Source organism: Crocodylus porosus, unplaced genomic scaffold, assembly GCF_001723895.1.
Source record: "Crocodylus porosus isolate Cpor-Errol unplaced genomic scaffold, CroPor_comp1, whole genome shotgun sequence".
In the NCBI taxonomy this organism is placed as follows: Eukaryota; Metazoa; Chordata; order Crocodylia; family Crocodylidae; genus Crocodylus; species Crocodylus porosus.
In genome coordinates, this window is record NW_017728906.1 from 199,028,999 (window position 1) to 199,048,934 (window position 19,936).

At 42.8% G+C, this 19,936-nt stretch overlaps 1 protein-coding gene across 1 annotated transcript in view; it reads right to left on the reverse strand.

Moving 5' to 3' along the window:
* UVRAG (UV radiation resistance associated) overlaps positions 1–19,936 on the reverse strand; it is a 142,258-nt gene that overhangs the window by 86,955 nt on the left and 35,367 nt on the right. Inside the window, exon 7 of the mRNA XM_019530474.1 lies at positions 791–896. Coding sequence (XP_019386019.1) covers positions 791–896 — 106 coding nt within the window. The remainder of the gene's footprint in view (positions 1–790; positions 897–19,936) is intronic.

Sequence of the window (19,936 nt, forward strand, 5' to 3'; positions counted from 1 at the left end):
GGGAAGGGAGGCAGTCCTTGCCTCTCCCATTCTTTGCTGGAACAGACCACACAGCCCAGCTCAGGGATGGAAAGCATGCTGGGAGACTGTGAATTAAAACTTGAACCAGAAAGGATATGGGACAGAAGTTTCATAAGCCAGTTTGAGCAAAATCAGTTAAGTCCGATACTACATTCAACCAGGTTTATCTTAAACCAGTACAGCCATTCTGAAACTGGTTTACAAACGCTGAACTTCTGTTCTCTTACAGGTTTAAACCGCTTCTGATGACTTCACCCAATTTACATGCAACTTCTGTCCCTGGCCATGCAGTGCACAAAGCTATGGCTAATGCTAATAGGTGGTTAATATTTAAAATGGACATGTCACTTGTGTGTCTGATAAGTGATTACGTGCATTCCATTCATCTCAAAAGGCTGGCCTGAAAGCAAGTACAACTAGTAGACTCAACCCAAACAACTAAAACTGCACTTCCCTTTAGTAGATCATTAATCCCAACCTCTAACAGTTTATTTTTCCTGGCAAATCCTCTTTATTCACTGTGCAGCTAATGTTTGTGCCTTTGCAAAGTAAAGCATTAAATAACCTATTAATGTCCCCCCTCTCAGTGAATGTATATTTAAAGCAAAATCCAACACAATTGTGCTTTCCAGATTAATTTCCATTTATAAAATGACAAATATTAAAATACAGGGATTTCATGTTGAAGTTTTAGAAGTTGCCCAAGTTTCCAATAGTGTTATTTAACTACATTCTGAAGCAAGAATGAGATTTCAAAAGCAAAGCCTACCAGTTCGTTGCTTGTAGATGTAAGTCTCAGTTTTTCTTCAATCTCTCTTCCTATTTTCTGAACAGTTACCTGAGTCTGTTTAATTGCACACTGGGCTCTATGAAGCCTGCAAATAAAACACAAGTTACAGAAATTAAATTCTTTGTATGCGGCTCTAGTGACGAGCTTGCCTGTTACTTCAGCAGCAGAATCAACACGACTGTAAGCAGACAATCAGCTGTGTTAAAGAGGGATAGTACACAAATGAACTCTTTAAGCTAAGAAAGTTTAATAAGCAGTCACCCAAAAAGCAGCTCAGTAACTTGAACTGCAGCAAATGCTTAGTATTCTTCTCACTAGTTAGGTTAACAATACACAACCCTCACGTGCCTATGGCAAAAGTGAGAGGTTCAACAGATGGGACCCAACAGGCTGTCGAAGGTAAAAACAAGATATAAAGGGACTGTGTCTAAAATACAGCACAAGACAGAGATACTCAAGCTGGCATCAGAATACCTAGCTCAGGTGCTACCTTGCTGCAACAGCCCAGAGCTCAGTACAGCAATGGTTTACATTGCTAGCTTGGGTATCTGTACCCTATACCGCAGACCCTGTACACCCTAAAGCACAGTGTGAGTGTGCCCCAAAGAGATCAAGATCAGGATATCCAGGTTCAGCAACTGCACATTCACCACTCCTTAAATCAGGCCAAATGGAAGAGGCAGAGAGCTGAACATTTACTATGTACTTTTATGTTTCTTTAGTGAAATTTAAAGATGCAGAGGAATGCAATAGGAAAAGCAGGCCTAGGAAGCATTAAGCCGATTCTTTTCTAAGCACTTGAGAGTACCACGGTTGCCACAAATGGTTGTCACATCTTAGAGAGGGAAGAATGCAAAACTGTCTAAATTTACATCCTCCAACAACCCTACAATCCAAGGTAATATCAGTCTATCCAACCACATCCTCAACCAATCTGAGTGTCTGTACAATCCTATGGCCTTTCTTTCCGTACCATTAAACAACTCAATACAATGCATCTGTTTGGAGACCTCAAGGCTTTCCCCGCCGGCTTAAACCTAAGGGAATACTTCCAGGACAAGGAGGAAGACAACAAATCAACCCAGCACAGGCCTAAATCATGCGCTAGACAAGGACGGCTCCTGGTGGCACACCCCCAACCTGGACCTGTGTATAAACTGTTTCCACCTCGGTGCCCACTCCAAGCTCTTTAAAAAACACCACCACTTACGTTACAACCTCAGTCCTGTGGAAGTGAGCCATACACAGCCTTAAAAACAATACTGCTATCACTGGGCACTTCTACAGGCACGCATTAATGTGCATTAGCTTATTTTAATGTACATTAAGGATTAATTTTTAAAAAAGTGCTTTTGCTAATGCTCTTTAAAATAGACTAATGCACTTTTAAAACATCACTAAAAAACCACCGGGCATTTTTTTTTTTTTTTTTTTTTTTTTTTACAGGTGCAAGTGCCGCAGTGCCATGACGAATGCAGTTGTATAAGCAGCAAAATGCACGTCAGCGCTAAGAAAATGCCAGCAATGCGCTTTCGAACTAAAACACCTTGGCAGTTCTTTAGTTCACAAGCACATTTCCTCACGTATACAACTGCACGCAGCACAGTGCAGTTCGCCTCAGCTCGCATGCGGAACAGGTTTGATTAACTGAGTCGACTCTGAAGTGGTGGATCGCCGGAGCATCGCAGGATTAAAAGGTATGTGTACAAACGGAGCCGACCCTAGGGGAGCCTGGGGCAAATCAGCCTGTGCGGAGCCCCTTTAAACACTGCGTGGGGCCATGGGACCCCCTCAAAAGCAGGGTATGGCAGCACTGTAGCAATGCAGTTTGATGCCATCCAATCTGGAGGGAACATCTGGCATCAACAAAGTGGCTTTGATCCAGAGGATGGAAGCAAATCGAGAAAGAAGAAAGCAGTGCATTGTGAACTTGGACTTCACCTCAGAGAGCACCTGGATCTGTGAAACTTGTAACAAGCCGTGTCGCTCTCGAATTGGGTGCGTCAGCCACAAGTGGATTCACTGGGCATCTGACTAGACCTCTTACGCATACACGACAAGTAGGATGGTCATCATAGAGGACATAGAGGGCATAAAGGCATCTGGCTTCATATTGATAGATGACAGAAGACAGCCAGACTGTCCTCTATGATGGCTACCCTAACCACGAGTCAAAGGATCAATAGTTGCTGATATAGAAGTGCAAATCTATCCTACAGGGTAATTAGCAGGCATGTGAACAGACGCCCCCATCCCTTGAACCCACAGTAAATCTGACTGTCTAAATAACATCAGGACACAGCGTTGTGTTGTTAGACAACTCAGTCCCAAAGCAACAGTGGTATTTTACTAACCAGCAACCAAACATTTTGTTTTCCTGTTTTTATAGGAACTACAAAAAAAAAAAAAAAAGGCAGGGAAGATACTACTATGGAGAATTCACTCAGTAAAAACAAGAACATGCCACTGTGTAGCACGTTTTTTCAGTCAAAGTCAGTATGAAGGAAGCAACAGACACAGGGAAACAAAAATATGATAAATCCTATACACAAAATTCATACTTCATGTTAAAAGATGCGTAATATCCGAGTGATAAGAGGGCAATTTTATAATAACTTTGATCAATTGTTCATTTCCTTTATGACACTATCCTAAAAGCCATTAACACCACGTATACCTCCAAGGACAGCTTCATATAGATTTAATTTGTATAGCCTCTCTATACAAAGCTTCAATTTCTTTATTAGAAAATTCCCAAAACTTGTATCTTAATAATTTTAAAAATAGATTAGCATTATATTTACTAAAAAAGCACCTCTTGCAATTTTTTGCTATGAGTCACATAGATACAGTTGTCTATTTATCCATAAACACTAAAAACTCAATGAGTTAGCAATTTTAGGCCAAGACTTCCCTGGCACATATTAGCATTAATTATGGTAACTCCAACAGCTATGAGGGGCTGCAAAGTTACACGTGCGACTCATAATACTGAATCTTGGAGCAATAACTTAATTTCCATGTACTTCCTTTGACCCACAGAGTAAAGTCATAGACACAAGTAGGTAAATGAAATAATGCATTAATAAAACAAACACATAGCAAGTTTCTCCCAGCATCATTATAGTCCAGTATGGTTTAAATCACAGATTTAATCTGTATTAAGACCAAGTTTCTGCAACAGTAAAAAAAGAAAACACATTGTCCCAACACCACCTCAGCAGAGAAGGCAGCAAAAGCACCAACCGTACGTTACTGCGGAAGCACCATCCATGCTTCAACTCTTAAAACAGTTTCATTTCAGAAATTTCAAAGGCTGGTCTCAACACACTGAAAACAAAAGTTTATTGCCTTGCAATTTTCCCTACTTTCAGCTCTTAGAACGTCAGGGAGACTAACAAAAGGCTCCTTCCAGGTTTCATAAGGCTCATTTTAAGAGTCTAGTAATTAGTTTGTTTTCTAAAAATCTCAAAGGAATCGAGATCATTAGGATTCTTCAAGACTGTCTAACTCTCCAAAATGAAATCTGACATGCCAAGTCTCGTATTGAAATCCTTATGCATAAGTTCCCACAGCTGGCTCAGGATCCAAATAGTTTGGGCAACCGGAGAGAAACTTCAGGAACAAGGTGATCCAAGACACTAGCGTAGGGAAGCCAGATTACTTAGAGAGGTGGAAAGGGGGGGAGGTAGCTCCATAGGGCATCCGCACGCAACAGGAAATCCAAGGGCTGGGAGACTCTTGATCCAGATAAAATTCTGGGCAGTTAAGCTAGGCTCTTCAAATTCTGGCCAATTACACCCCCATATACAGGAGTTCCTGCTTAGGAAAAAAACAAGAATCCAAGACATTTTCTCTCTTCTTCAGCCTGCCCAAAGCAAGCCTACAGGCAGCAGGGGGACCTTGCTTGGGGGAAAGAGCCTGGCAGTCGGACTGCTTTCCACCTGGTCAATAAGGAAGGGCAGGGACGCGCTCCACCAACGCAGAACTGTGAACCACCTCTTTAGTACATTACAACACTATTTCTGGATGTCCGTTTGAAGCACATTATGTTGTCTCGCTGAAAAAAACCTTGTCTCCAGTTTCTTATTGTACCACAGTCATACCCAAGAGCCTCAGATCTCACACAGGTTAGGGATGGCATAAAAGGGGGTGGGGGGCAGACCATCCCTGCCTCAGAGATTTTAGGTTTTACTTAATTTAAGTACGTAGGTTTCATTCTTCTCCAAATTCCCTTTTTGTTAGGTTTGTCAGGTTTAAACCGGGAGGGGCGTCAACTTTTTTGGCAAACATGCCATAAATTAGCCCCACACCCTCCAAATGCCACTCTGATCCCTTCCCCTGCCAGATTTGCTGCTCTTGTTTTTCTCCTCTCTGCCTTGTGCTCCTTGCCTGATTTGCTGCTCTGCTTCCTTCCCAACTGTTGCTATGCTGATCACCCTCTCCCTCATCTGCTCCATGTCACGCACAATATGCCTGTGCCACAAGTTCATTACTCCTAGTTTATATCATGCCAAAATGTATTCTTTAGAGATGGGAACCAGTGGCGTAATGGCGGGGGGGCAGCGCGCATCACCCTGCTTTTATCTTGTGTGGGGGGTTTTTTGACCCCAGGATCTCCTAGGGTCAAGAAACCCCTATGCTGCTACCTTGCAGCATGGAGAACACCTGAAGTGTGCAGTGTGTATCACTGCAGACGGGTCTGGAGCACCACATACTGCACACAGCCACAGGTATTGCTTTTCAACCACATCAATCCCAGCATCTGGAGCTCAGAACTGCAGGTTTCCATGTTTTATGAAACATCCGTTTCTTAAAACAACATGAATATTCTGGCAAAAATATTGTGAAGATTTTTCTCATGTCAGAAGGAAATAAATTAGTGTGCTTGTGCATAGCCACATGTGCATTCACTGGGCTGAAGCCTGGACCCAGACACCACCACTTTTCCCTGCTGTATGGGACCACAGAATAGTGTACATTAGCACATGACTCCCACAAAGCATGGTAGTGGTCACAGCGAGAGCTTGCAGGAGGAACAGGCCAAAAACAATGATCTACAAAGCATTTTAATACATCTGCACTGATTAGTTTTGACTATCGAGTCAATTCGATTTTTGCTTGTACATTTGAAAGTTTCAAGGCATTCAGAATTCACTGGTAGCCAAACCTTATGGAAAAAAAACCTCTTTCGTTCAGACTGTAGCTAGCGTCCACTTGCTTTACAAAGTGCATGTAACAAAAGCTGAATACAAAGACCCCCTATGGCAAAAAAAGAGCCCTAGTGATATTTAAGTAAATCTACTTGTATAAAAAACACATTTATACGCAGCACACAACTCTGGAAATAAATAAAATTGTACAGAATCACTAGCAAATTAAACATCATATGACATGCAGTGGGGGGGGAAGCGAGGCCTCTTTTAGAGTATACTATAGTATTCAATCTGATGGCTGAAATTTTAGCCATGTGGAAACAAACATTTACAGGAGTGGAGAAATTTACAGAAACACAGTTATGAACTTGAACCTAAAACTTACAGATAATGGAGAGCATAGTGGCTCAGTTCTCTGCTTTTCACACCCTGTAATATAAGCTCGCTAAATTCCATTCATCTGAATTGATCTAGTCCACTTAAAATAGTGGGGGTTTTGCAAAATTACAAAGTTAGCCTAACAAAGTTTGTTTTAGCTGCATCCAGATAAAACAAGGCAAATCACATTTCATGCTCCAGGATATCAGCCAATAGCCCCTTCTCTTATCCTCAAGTGAATTAGGTTGGCTCGTTCAAAAGGTACATGCCATAGCAAGGGGCAAATCACCTACTACTGATCTACTTGTTTGCAGACTGCTGCTTCTTAAGCAAACAAAATTGTCTGCAACTTAAAAGTAATGTTGTACGTGTCCTCCAGACCCAAGGTCAATTCCTTTAGTAACAATATCAAACGAAGATCTCAGTTCCTTGAATAATACGCACACAACTGCTCTGGCCATTTTTGAAGACCTTTGTGCCAGGATGCTATATATTATATATAGCATACTATGCTGTTCTAGATCTCATGCATTTGCATTCTTCAGCTCAAAAACATCCAAGCCTTCCAGCTCAAGGAAACCATGGGACCAAGGAAGAAATATCTGGAGGTGTACCATGAGAAACAGTCTTGTCAAGCCTAGTTTTGAATGAGAGCAAAATTAGCTGGTCCAGCTCACCAGATCAGAAGACATCTTGGAAAAGATACTTGTTGCTTGGCTCAGATATAGTGTGGTCACTGTTGAGACTACCCAGCAATGAAATGATTCTCCATGCAATTCAAAACTGTATGGACCTATTTTGCTCCTATAGCAGAGTCTTAATTTGCCACTAGTTTCCAGATTACTTCCTCTGAAAAGTCTGGGACTTTCTTATGACTCTATGAAAGTACCCTCTTTTGAAAGTAGGCCTCTCAAGGTCATCTCATCCAGCCCCCTGCTCAAGACAGCATCCGTCCTGACCTAAACCACCCCAGGCAACCACCTGTTTTTGAAAGTTTCCAGGAACAGAGATGCTATAACTTCTCTAGGCAGCCTGTTCCGTGGTCAATCATCCTCACAGTCAGCGAATTCCTCCTAATCATCAGCCTAAGTTTCCTCCACTGCAGCTTGAGGCCATTGCTCCTAGTCCTATCCCCCATGGACACAGAGAAAAGCCCATCTCTATCTTCTACAATTACCCTTCAGACATTTGAAGACTTAACTCTCCCCTCAGTCTTCCCTTTTCCACACTAAATAAACCTAGCTCTTTCTGCTTTTCCTGTCTTGTCTCCCAAGCCCCTTATCATCTTTGTGGCTCCGCACTGGACTCTTTCCAGTCTGTCCATGTCCTTCATGAAGTGCGGGGCCCAAACCTAGACACTGTGCTCATCAGTGCTTGGAGCAGAAGAATCACCCTTGATTTGCAGGTGACACTCCTGTTAATACAACTTGGTATGTTGCTGGCCTTTTTTTTACATCAAGAGCACACTGTTGGCTCATGTTTTATTTACAGTTCACCATAACCCCCCAAGTCCTTCTTTGCCATACTGCAGCCATTCCCCGGTTTGTATTTGTGCATGCAATTATTCTACTCCAAGTACTGGACTGCACATTTTTCCTTGTTGAATCTCATCTATTAATTGTGGACCATTTTTTCCAGTCTATCCAGGTTATTCTGGATCCTAGCCCTGCCCTCAAGACTATCTGCAACTCACCCCAACTTACAGATGACATCAAGTTTGCTAAACATGCATCGGAGTAGATTTCATAGACCTTAGGGCTGGAAGGGACCTCGGGAGATCATCGAGTCCAGCCCCCTGCCCAAAGGGCAGGAAGTCAGCTGGGGTCATAGGATCCCAGCAAGATAAGCATCCAATTTACTCTTGAGTACTATCATCCAATTCTATTAATAAAGAAGATGGGGGAAGGACTACACCTAGGACAGACCCTTTTGCACCAATCTCTCCTGAAACTGCCTTTTTAGTTACGTGGTGACATTTGGTTTATTTCCTTGCATATTCATATGACTTAAAAACAGAGTAATTTTTGGTATAAACTCGTTTACTCGGGTCATTAATGAAGGTATCAAGTAAAGTTTTCAAAAGGACCTAAAGATTTGGGAGCTGAAGACCCCATTTTCACTTCCCCACTTTTGAAAGTGTTCAGCTTAAGCACTTTTGTGAGTTTTATTCACTTAAAATTAACGAAAAATATCTGATTAAATTCAGCTTTTTTAAAAGACAGCCATTTTGTAATTCAGTGGCTCTCTCGGGCAATTTGATCAATTAATAACTCTTCAAGAATTATAATGCTGCTTTAGGAACCTCCCTTCTCCCCCTGGGCCCACAAGCAAGTTTGAGAGAGGGAGAGATCCGTGCATGCTTCCTTGAGCCAGTACATAGCGTAGGAGGATTCCCCCTACATCAGTAGATCTGTGCTACATTTCAAATCCACTCAAACTAAATCACAAAGAATAATTCTGTGAGACAATTTATTTCCACAATCAAGTCTGCTTCTATTAAGCAAAGGCTTTACACTTTTAAACCAAGAACCAGGCAGTCATGCTCCTGTTGTTTCCTTGGGTTCAAGAACAAAAATAGCTTTACTGTTAAAACTCAATTGCCTGGACACTGACACAATACTATCACTTCAAGCACTTGTACTAATTGCATGGAGAGTTTGGGATGTTAGGTGCTGTGCCAAAAATTATGGCAGCAGTAACAGTAAGGTCATGTCCACAGCTGAAGCAAAGTGTTCCAGAATTGTAATTTTAAGGGACTTCTATGTCACTGGGTCAATGGTAACACTCCAGTTGGACTCTCACAAATAAAGTCATAGGATTTGTGGTCTGACACACTGGAAGTGAGATCACTCACAAAAGTGCTTGTGGGGAATTTCTTTGGCATGGGAAGGCCATGCACATAAGAACAAACTACTCCTTTAGCTTTAAACAAGGGGGGGAAAAAAGACCATACATTCCATTTTCTGCCAAGGACAGTTCATAAACCTGATGCATACTACAGGCAAATATGTCAAGCATAACAATGAAGCAAAGCCATCACTACAGGCAAAAAGACAGAAACTTATTCTCTTCTCCCACAGAACAAGAACCTGATTTTTTTTTTGGCGCATGTAAATCAGCAGAATTTTAAATTTCAATGAGTAACTTATGGTGTACTCCGGTGGAAGAGTAATCAAAACCTGAACCACTTATTATTATTGAATTCTAATCCAGTTTGAATTGGTTGGACAGCAATCTTGGCATCGATAGGCTGTGCATCATTTCCATTGCCAACTTGAATCAAAGTCCAGACCCCCACAGTGCTCATCTTAAAAATTAGGATGATGTGTGCTTTCAACTACAATCTACATCATTTATAGTCATGACAAGTACGAGCAAACTGATGGCAAAACATACATAACAAAAAAAGGTTGTTACGGAGCCGAGGGTGATCAACTGTTCCATATGGAGAAGGCCTGAAATTGCAGCAAGGTAGATCCATTGGATATTAAGAAGAACTTTAACTCAGAGGGTGGATGAAGGCGGTTGTCGAATCTCCATCACTGGAAGTTTAGATGCAGGTTAAACAATAGTTTTCTGGGATGATCATGAGCAGGCAGATGTGCTAGAGATGTACCAAGATTCCTTCTAGCCTTTTCTTATGATTTATGTAATTAGCCAAAACCATATTCTTCAAGAGCTGGTCTATAGATTGTTAACAAAAAAATAGTACTTGAACTAATTCTGAAGATGCTAAGACCCACTGGCCAGTATCCTATTCCTATGTAAGTAGGAAAACACAAGTTTCTATACACACAAACAAGTTTATTGAGAAGTTTTACCCAATCACATCATCATTCAGTGTCTGGAGACTGCTCTAGGATCTCTGCAGCATTTTACAACCTGGTCAACTAACAATGGAAAGAAATATTAAAAAAAAACAGGTGATGTTGATACTCAGGGTCTTAAGAACTGCAGTGCAATTCCGCCAGATCATACAAGTGTCGTGCTAAGCAAAGCATGAGAAGCACAGTAGATACTGGACCCCTTCCTTCAGATAGGTGAGCTACCTTAACATGACAGGTATGTATCTGCAAAAGCCCTTATCCTTCCTTCCCCCTTCCCTTAATCACAGCAACCAGGAGATTAGAGTTAAAAGAAGAAAGAGCAAGATTTCCTTCCCATCTTAAAGCTCAAGATATCCATTAACCCGATACTGATGCAAGAAATCATTCTTCTGAATACAGTCCATGAATAGTTAGCAAGAATAAATTCAAACTACCTCCTTTCTTCCCAAAAACTGGGGTGGCTGGCAGGTGAAGTGAGCTGCTCAGACCATTTACTTCTAACAGGAGGGCTGAAATCTTTCACTCCTGAATTTAATTAGTTTTCTTAACCAGAATCTCTATGGGTTGCAGTCTTTCACGCTGAAACTGTGAACAAAGCTATAGTTTACCATTAGCCTCACCAGTTTCATGCTTGGCATGCATTTAGAACAGGGGTGTCCAACCTTTTTGAATGTGGGGCTGGATCATGAACTTTTTAGCACCCAGTGGACTGGCGAGCCATATTCAAAGACCTCACAGGAAGCAGTATCACATCACCCCCTCTCCCTCCCCGAAACAAAAGTATAGTGTTTACTTTCATTTCCCATTGCAGCACCTCGGGCCTCAGAAAACAGCTTGGAGGGTCATATGGCAGCCCACAGGCCGCATGTTGGACAAGCGTGATTAGAATGATGACCCCATCCCGATACCCACCAAAAATCACTGGTCTTATGATATGAATAAGACCTTTATCTGCAAAACCTTTGAACTCCCTCACCACGCTATGGCTCTCTCAAAAAACTTAGGCATAATTAGTAGCAAGATCACGCTGTCTCCCTGGACTTTATGATCTCTATATGAATCAGGTTGTTGTTTTATGACTATTTCCTGGTGGGTTGTTGGTTTTTTGGTGGAAGAAAACAGAAGTGCTCTGATAACCAACATCTTCAATTTTTAGGCAGTTGGGGATCATTTAGAGTAGTCACAATTGCCAGCTACTAACTGAGGAGCTACAGTCCATTACCTTTTTATGCTTGTTAGTGGAGACATCCAGATTTTACTATGCATTTCCTTGCTGCAAAGTTGCTGCTAGTTCTATCTGAATTGTTCTGAGTCTTTCTGGGGGGGGTTTTTTTGGTTTTGTTTTTTTTAAATCAATTTTATCTGGAGTTTTCATGGACAATACTTACTGAATTCTTGAGTGCAAGCCATAAAGAAAAGTCACACATGCTACAGCTATTTTTCACAAGTGAAATAAATATGCTGAAAGGTCATATTTGCCAAAACAATTTTAGTTTACAGTAAGTTTGTTTAACTAAAGAATTGACATTGGGGATTTGGAAAAATAGAACAAAATATTTTGGCAAGGAAAGAGATATGGGATACCCAAATTGCAAACATCCAATCCCATTATTAAAAGCAACTTTTCTATTAGATATTTTAAACAAACATGAAACCCAAACAAACATTTCTTTATATTTGCCCAAGGACTAGATTATAGAAAGTGCCTGCCAATTTTTTTTAAGTTTTAACAAAAGCTCCACTAAACTGTCATGTCCTTTTTTCCTACAGTTCCCTTCTCACTGAAGATAGATTTTTACGCTTAGTAATCTATTTCACTCTCACTGACTTCCTTCGGAAAAGGTGACAAGCTTTGGTGACAATCAGAGAGGCCAATAAGGCTGGATGGGGGAAGAGGAAATAAAAAGGTAAGAGACCTGGGTTCTTTAACTGAGTTAGTGTGCGACTTTGGGGAAGTCATGCAAGGATGGCGTTCCTGCAGCACACATTGCGCGCATATTTGTGAAACACTCACGGGCCCGCTAGACAAAACATGTTATGAAGAGCCAAAAATTGCGATAGTGAAGCTCAAAAATGGAAGATTTTCTGTTTGGGTGGAATAAGGTTACCCAGGAAAAGGGAGAGGCATAAGCCTCACTCTTTGAATTCAATCAAAAGTACCCACGGTAAAAAAAAAGGAAATCAAAAGGAGGAACAGGAAATTGCATCTATGCTCCTCTTCAAGTCCTTTAGTAAATACCTGTTTTAACAGGGTGCTTCAAGCCTTCTTGCTTTTCTGTGCCAAAACTAGACTTAGTCACTGACAGCAAGAGGATCATGGGAAAATAAGGCTGGAAGGGACTTCAAAGTCATTTAGTCCAACCCCCTACTCAAGGTAGGATCATCCCCAACTAAGCCAGCTCAACCAAGTATTTGTCTAACCCTCTCTTGAAATTCCCAGGGATGGAGGTGCCACTTTTCTAGGTAATCTGTTCCAATGCTTGCTCACCTTCAATCAGAAAGTTCTTCCTAACAATGAAGGTGGTCAAGGATTCCTCTACTGCCACAGCCAAAATAATTTAAAAGCCTCGTCACATTTGCTTGCACCACTTGGAAGTCACTGGAATGTAGGGACCTATTATAGTAGATGTTAGAAGATAATCCTTCCCTGGAAGGAAACAACTGTGTAACACTACAAGGGCATTTAACACATGCTAAAATGCTTGAACATGCATCTGCTTGCGTTTTAACTGTACTCGGTGTTAAACTGAAAATAGGACACTACTCTACGAGTACTTTAAGTTACCTCAGCAGCTCTTACCATATAGGTAAGGCATGGGTTGTTCCAAGTTCCTGCTTTCTGGCCTTCTGGTGTCAGAATAAGGTTGGGATTTGTACAAGACTCTTCTCTGGGCATTGGGAGAATATTATACCAAAAGACAAAAGACCCATCTTCTTAGAGGACACTGTAGTGAAAGTGATGGACTTGACACCAGCCAGCAGATTAAGGTTGGATTTCTTGACCGGGCACTTCACCATTTTCAGATGGAAACAGGTCTTTCACCAGCCCAAACTCGCAAAACAGTCAGCAAGACATTTTTGTGTAGGAGGTACTCCGAGAATAAGAATTCAGCCATGTTTGTGTTCACCTCTCCCCTGAGAAATACACATTCAGATAGGCACCTCTGCTTGGCCTGGACATCAAAATTCATCTTCTTGGGTGAAAGGTTAATTTTCTTAAGTGAGAAGCGCGTGGATTCAAATGTGAAAACATGAAAGACTTTTCATTGCATTAACAAAATGTGAATATTCCCATTTTTCCAAGAAGAGGCTGCATACCCATAGCATTCATTCTCATTCAAGACCTCAGATTCCTTTCCCTGGCACATGAATTGTTCTGTATCCAAGGCCTGAATAAGTCACTGCTCTCTTTTTACAGAAAGAGATGAAGGAATACAACTTTTCTTCTTCCCTGAAGCTAATTTTACTGTTTATGCAGAATGTACATGGCAATTTATTGGGAATACGAGCTGCCATCCTTGTGTATCTTAGAAATTGTCCTCAACACATTCCCATTTTAAAGCGCTGTGAGGCACATTCCCTGTAGATGTTTCAGACTGGGTCCACCTCTGCCCATCCCTGATTCTAAGGCTAGAAACAAGAACACTGGTTTCCATTGCTCCCATCCAAATGAGAAATAATGGATTACTTCATCCACGTTGTAGCTTTTCCATGGGTTGCGAAGACTACACATGGGACAAAGCAGTTCTGAAATCCTTGCAGGGTCCACCACACAGTACCCATTCAAGACAAAGCCAAGAGATGTTATTTAATCCAAACTAGATGGGAGTCCTTTTGGTCCCATACTGAAAGAGTCTGATACTAAGGGTCTAACGCAGGGGTGGGCCACATATGGCCCAACAGGCCATTCTTTCCTGCCCACCGGGCCCCTAAAAAAATTTAGAAAATTAATAGTTATCTGCCCCTGGCTGCCTGTCATGCTGCTCTCGATAGATTGCCAAAACTCAGTAAGCAGCCCTCCACCTGAAATAATTGCCCACCCCTGGTCTAACACTAGGCAGGGCCAGTCAGATAGCTGAGACAGTAGAAAGCAGCTACTGTTCTTGCACTTCCATAAGAAAGGGGTCAATAGAAGTCTTTCCCTCTGTCCGTAATTCAGATGGCTTCCCTTTCCCTTCACCTGCATTCTTTTTTTTCAAAATTGGGCAGAAGCCAGGAATGCAAGTCAACTTTTCCGACAGCTTTGAAGGGCCTCAGTTTTCTGTCTCCCTGCTGTGTCGCTAAGAGCTGGGAAATGAGTCTCATCCAGATGACCAGACACTCATGTGGTTGCATAAAAAAACTGCAATCCCATTTTCCTCCCTAGTTCATGTTTTCATAAGGGAGAAACTTAAAATTAAAAGACAAAAAAAAAAGCATGACCTAAAACTGTGCAAATTGGACCACATTTGCAATATTGTTCACCCCCATTAAAAGTTACCTACAAAAGAAGGGTGGGAGGGGGTTCAGGATGTCAGAGGAAAGCGTCTCTTTTCAATGTCTGCCTGATGTCATCCGTTTTCAGGCCCAAATCAAAGTGACGAGGTATCTGCCTCGACAGGAAGTTTTTCTTCCAGGTTAAAAAGCAAACCAAAAGCTTCCCAAGATAAAAACATCTGACTGGTACACATGGGAATTTTCTGAGCGTATCATACAAAACAGCGAAGGATAACTTCCATGTGAAAAAAATAAAGCTACCCTGAAGCAGTTGTTACATTTTGAACATCCCTAATTGCACAATAGCTCATCTTAGAAAAGCTTCTTGGGGTAGGTAATGATCAGAAATCCTGGTTCTCTCTGATAAAAAAATCCCCAATTTTCAGTTTAAAAAAGTACCCAGAATCCACATTTTTCTGTGATTAAATCAAACAACACTAATATTAGAGAAAACAACGATCCTTAGTAATGACAATTCTAAACTAATGACTGGACTCCAAATAAGCAGTGGCATTTTCCTGAAAACACAGCAAAAGCCTGTAACTGCCCTCTCCCCTCCATCAAAAATCTTCTTCAGAGGAAGCTGGCCCAATTCTAAGCCGTTACTTTTAAGGGAAGCCCTTTGCACTGATTTAACACATTCTGATTATTACACCTGTAAAACTACCTAATTTTCCTATTTTAGGCAAGACTTGATGTGATCACTATCAAAAGTCGTTAGAACTTCCAAAAGCTCTTTCCAGGTTTCAAACTTAACTCTCTGAAATAAGTTCATTTTGTACATCTCTGAACTGATTAGGATTTCCTATGGCTTGCAGAAAGCTTAAATAAATATTCCTTTACACAAGTTAACACGAAATTCTGGAGGTAGAAGGTGTCAACTCTGCAACAAAAAACTACCTGGACCCTCCCCATAGCTAGGAGAGATTCCATAGTGTGTGAGGATCCTTCCAAATATTAAATAAGGATTTGAGTGAAAACAAGATGTACTAAAGTGATTTTCAGAGGTATGCTGATACATTGGTCCCATATCGGATCAGCACTGATGTAAGGAAAATTGACAATACTGGCAATTGGCTTTTTTGGCCGATGTGGCCAATAAATGCTGGTGTGCATGTGCACAGTTGCAGCACAGCATGCAGGCAGACAGGAGTGCAGCCCCACAGCGTGGAGAAGAGCTGCATCTGGCTGGTAAGTTTGTCATGAGGCAAGAGGTCTGAGGTAGGGGGCAGACTGAGACCCCCCCACAGTATGACAGAGAGAGGGGTTGACACTGGGGCTCACAGAACTGTGAGCAGCTTGTCCAAGGGGTACGAGGAGCGGGTGGCAGCTCCCATCCTGCACGCACCCTGGGAAGGCATGGGGGGGTGGGGGGGGGCGGCACGTGCCCCCAGATCTGCGTGTGAAGTGAGGGCGAGCTGGCACCGAGGCCGTGCCGGGATCTTCCTGGCTGGGCCAGGCTGCGCTCAGGGCAGACAGGGGAGGCATTGAGAGGGAAGGTTGGGAGGGCTACAGCAAATATTGCAGGGGCTGCAGCCCCACCCCTCGCAGCCCTCCTCCCAGCGCCACCACTGCCTGCCCCGAGCGTAGCCCAGCCCCCAACCAGGAAGACCTCAGCACCACCTCGACCCCAGCCTCAGCAGCAACCCACCTTTGCCCCATGTGCAGATCCAGAGGCACACACCTCCCCCGCCCCCATGCCTTTCCAGGGTGTAGTGGCAGGAGCCACCCCTCCCCCACACCCTCCCAGATGAGCCGCTCACAGCTCCATCCCACACCCTGCCCCAGCTGGGCAGCACCTGCCCCAGCCCTACTGCCTCTCTCACCATGGGGACCTTGATCTGAGCCCCTCATCCCCCACAACAGACTTACCAACCGGTCACCTGCTCTCCATACTGCAGGGCTGCATATTGGCAATCGGATTGGCATCAGCCAATGTGGCTCGTTATCAAATCGGCCATTGGTATCGGCCCAAAAAATCTCTATCGGTGCACTCTTAGTCATTTTGTATTTCAGACACCAACACGCATGCGTAATCAAACTAGAACTTCAGGTCTCCTCACTAGCTTTAATGTACTAAAAAATACCAGCCCCCCACGCCCCCAAAAAAACCACTCCAAACAAAACTGCAGTTCACAAGTGGAGGCCTTGGCTACAATCAACAAACACACTTGCTTACCAGCTGGAGAATTTCAATCCTAAATCCACACCAAGCTATATCCCATGACTGTTCAGGTATCAGAGTTTAGAAATCACTGAGTGGCATTAATAAGAGGAGACAAAAAACATGGAGGAAGTATGTTACTGCTTTTCCGGTTCAGGAAAGGGTTTCTTTGTTTTAAGAAGAGGGGGGGGGAAAAAATCAGAGTCCGCTTGTTCAAAGCACAATGATGCCAAGGAAACATACCTGACCACAACTGAAGGAAATGGTAAGCATCCTCCAACAACCAAGGCCTACGTGTACTCTTTTATGTTTTTCATCTTTTCTTTAACATTGATACCACTATTTCAGCTTCACTTCTACTAGCTGGAGTGAACATGCACTGTTGACCAGGTATGTACTTGGTAGCCAGCTACCAAGTACATCAACATGGCTACGAAGTACATGCCTGAAACACAGAAGATGCTGAATTTTAGCCGATTTTGGCTTTAAACTTCACTGCTGAACAACAAGAAAGATTTCTACACGTCTGTCTTTTGTCATCTGACACCACCAGGGAAGGAATTCTACCTGATCTGCACATCAATGAGCGGCTCACAAAGACACTGTCACAGACCCAGAGGGATGGACTTCCATCTTCAGCCTCCTCTGTGCAAAAATGACGTTTATTTTCTACCTAAGGGGACTTGTTACCATCTTTAAATTTTCCCTGAGCCTGAGGAAGGGTGCGTGTGCCCAAAAGCTTGCAGGAAAAGATAATTTTTGTGATTTCTTAATTGGTCTAATAAAAAAGGTACGGTCTCTGAACCAGGAGTTCAAGTGTTCTGATGACCAGGAACATTTAGTCATGCCACCAAGGCCTGCTTTGATTGGGTTACAGGACATCACCGTTAACGTCTTGGTAGCAACTTAGAGCTCTGCTCATGCTGGTGTTCCCATGGGTGAAACTGAACTAGTGCAGGAAACATTAGAAAGAGGACTTGTGCAGACACAACCCAATTGTTTTAAGTTTACACGCGCACAGTGAACTGGAACACCTGCAACCATTTGGCCATCTTCCATGTGTATCCATTTCTCAGAAATGAAGCTCCTCCGTGACATAGCTGGTTAAGCAAAACTCTCGGGGAATCAGGAGGAATAGCCTGGCTTGTACAGCAAGATGCATAGCAGCGTACGTGAGGAGAAGAAATCTCCAAAGAAGCATACCGCAATTAGCTGATCTAGTCTTTTTTTGCTAGTATTTAAGGAAACTTGAGAGTTCGATGTTTTGGAGGTCAAAGGTTTCATATAAGTCAGGAGATGCACAAATTACAGAAACGGACAGATGCAGCCCCACACATCTGTACCACCAGCAGTCTTTAGTTGCGTGGTTACAGCCATCTTCCCTCCAGCACACCTCTGAAAGATGCACAACATATAGAAGCGCCTTTCAGGGACTGACATGCAAAGTGGCTGTCAAGCATTAAAATTATACAGACAAAATTAAAATTTTTGCAGATGTTTATGACCAATACATGTGCTAACTAGGAAGCTGTGGTTCCAGGCATCAGAAGACTAAGGCCACATGACCTCTGCATCCTGATGGACTCCACAGACCTATAAACTCAAAGACATAAATACTAAAAAGCACAAAAGCTTGATCATATTGTAAAATGACCAATATTTGTCAACATCCATCTAATGATCCAAGATACTAAGTCCTTCTTCAGTGTTCACCTCCACCACGTGCAACTTTCCATGCATTTATTATTCAACTAGCAACTGCCTGTCAAGAATGACTGGGGGGGGGGGACGCATTTGGGGACAGAACCCCAGGCCCACTCCTGCTCCTCCTTCCCTTCTGCTGCTTGGGGTCTACGCCTGCAGCAGCAGGGGGAAATGGAGGACCAGGCCTGATTTTTGGGGGGGATGATGCCCCCACCATCCCGGCAGCAGGGTGCCTTCTGCCAGAACACTTTTCACACTCTGATTGGCTGTTTGTCAGCCAATCAGAGCACAAATAAAGCATTACAGACATACAAACTTAAGTTTTTATAATATCCAAATATTGTTGTCATTAGAAGATGACAGGATCATGCGAAAGTGGCACTGGAAGGGACCTCATGAGGTCAGCCAGTCCAGCCCAAGTTCAATTCTATTTATATTAGTACTACCTTAGTATTATCCCTCTCACCTTAAAAATGTAAACGTTTTTAAGGATTAATGGCATTGTGCTATGAAGTGCAGAAATTGCTTCCATGCGGTTAGCTTAGCTTTGCTGCTCTTTCCTATGTGTCAGGGTAGGGCTGTCCAACTTCTGAGTGGCCAGGAGCCACGTGTCATGTGGGCCATGCATCTCGTGGGTGTCCTCACTGGACAGGACCCCTGGGATGCTGGACTGTACTACCCTGCCCCCAAGGGCAGTGGGGAAAGAGCAGAAGCCAGGAAGCAGGGGAAGCCCAAAGACCCCAGTGGCAGCAGCTGCCGGAGCAATGTGGCAGAGCCCACAAAGCACAAGTCAATCCCTCATGGACCACATACAGCTCACGGGCTGTCTACTGGACAGCCCTATGTTAGGGAATACAACAACATGTTTTACTTGGCCTTCTTCCTGGGATCTCTCAAGCATATTTTAACAACCTTTAAACCAGCAGGACATTGACTGCCATTGTCCCCCTGCTTTATTTGTGGCAGATTAGGGTGTTGGGTCTTGTGCTGTGCCAGGGTTGACTGTGTAGCATTGCTAAGAAGTGAGGCAATAGATTTATACAGAATGGTTAGGATAGGGATGATCCTGCCTCAGGCAGGGGGTTGGACTAGATGACCTCCAAAGTCCTTTTCCAGCCCTACCTCTCTATAATGTTGTGACTTTCGTTCTTCTGTAGCGAATGAATCAAACCCAAGCACCTAATGAATGTTTAAAAAAAAAAAAAAAAAAGGGCATGAGATCCTATCCCTCTGAAAAAAGGGGGCAATATAATACAGCACTCCCTGGAAAGTGAGTGGGTAGGGAAGAAGAAAATGAAGTTTCCATCTTGGGATCTTGATTTCATTTCCATTAACCAAGGAGTTTGCTCCTACTTTCAAAGGGGAGGAAGGAGAAAGGAAAAACAAAAGCAAAAAAACCACACAACAACAACAACAACCA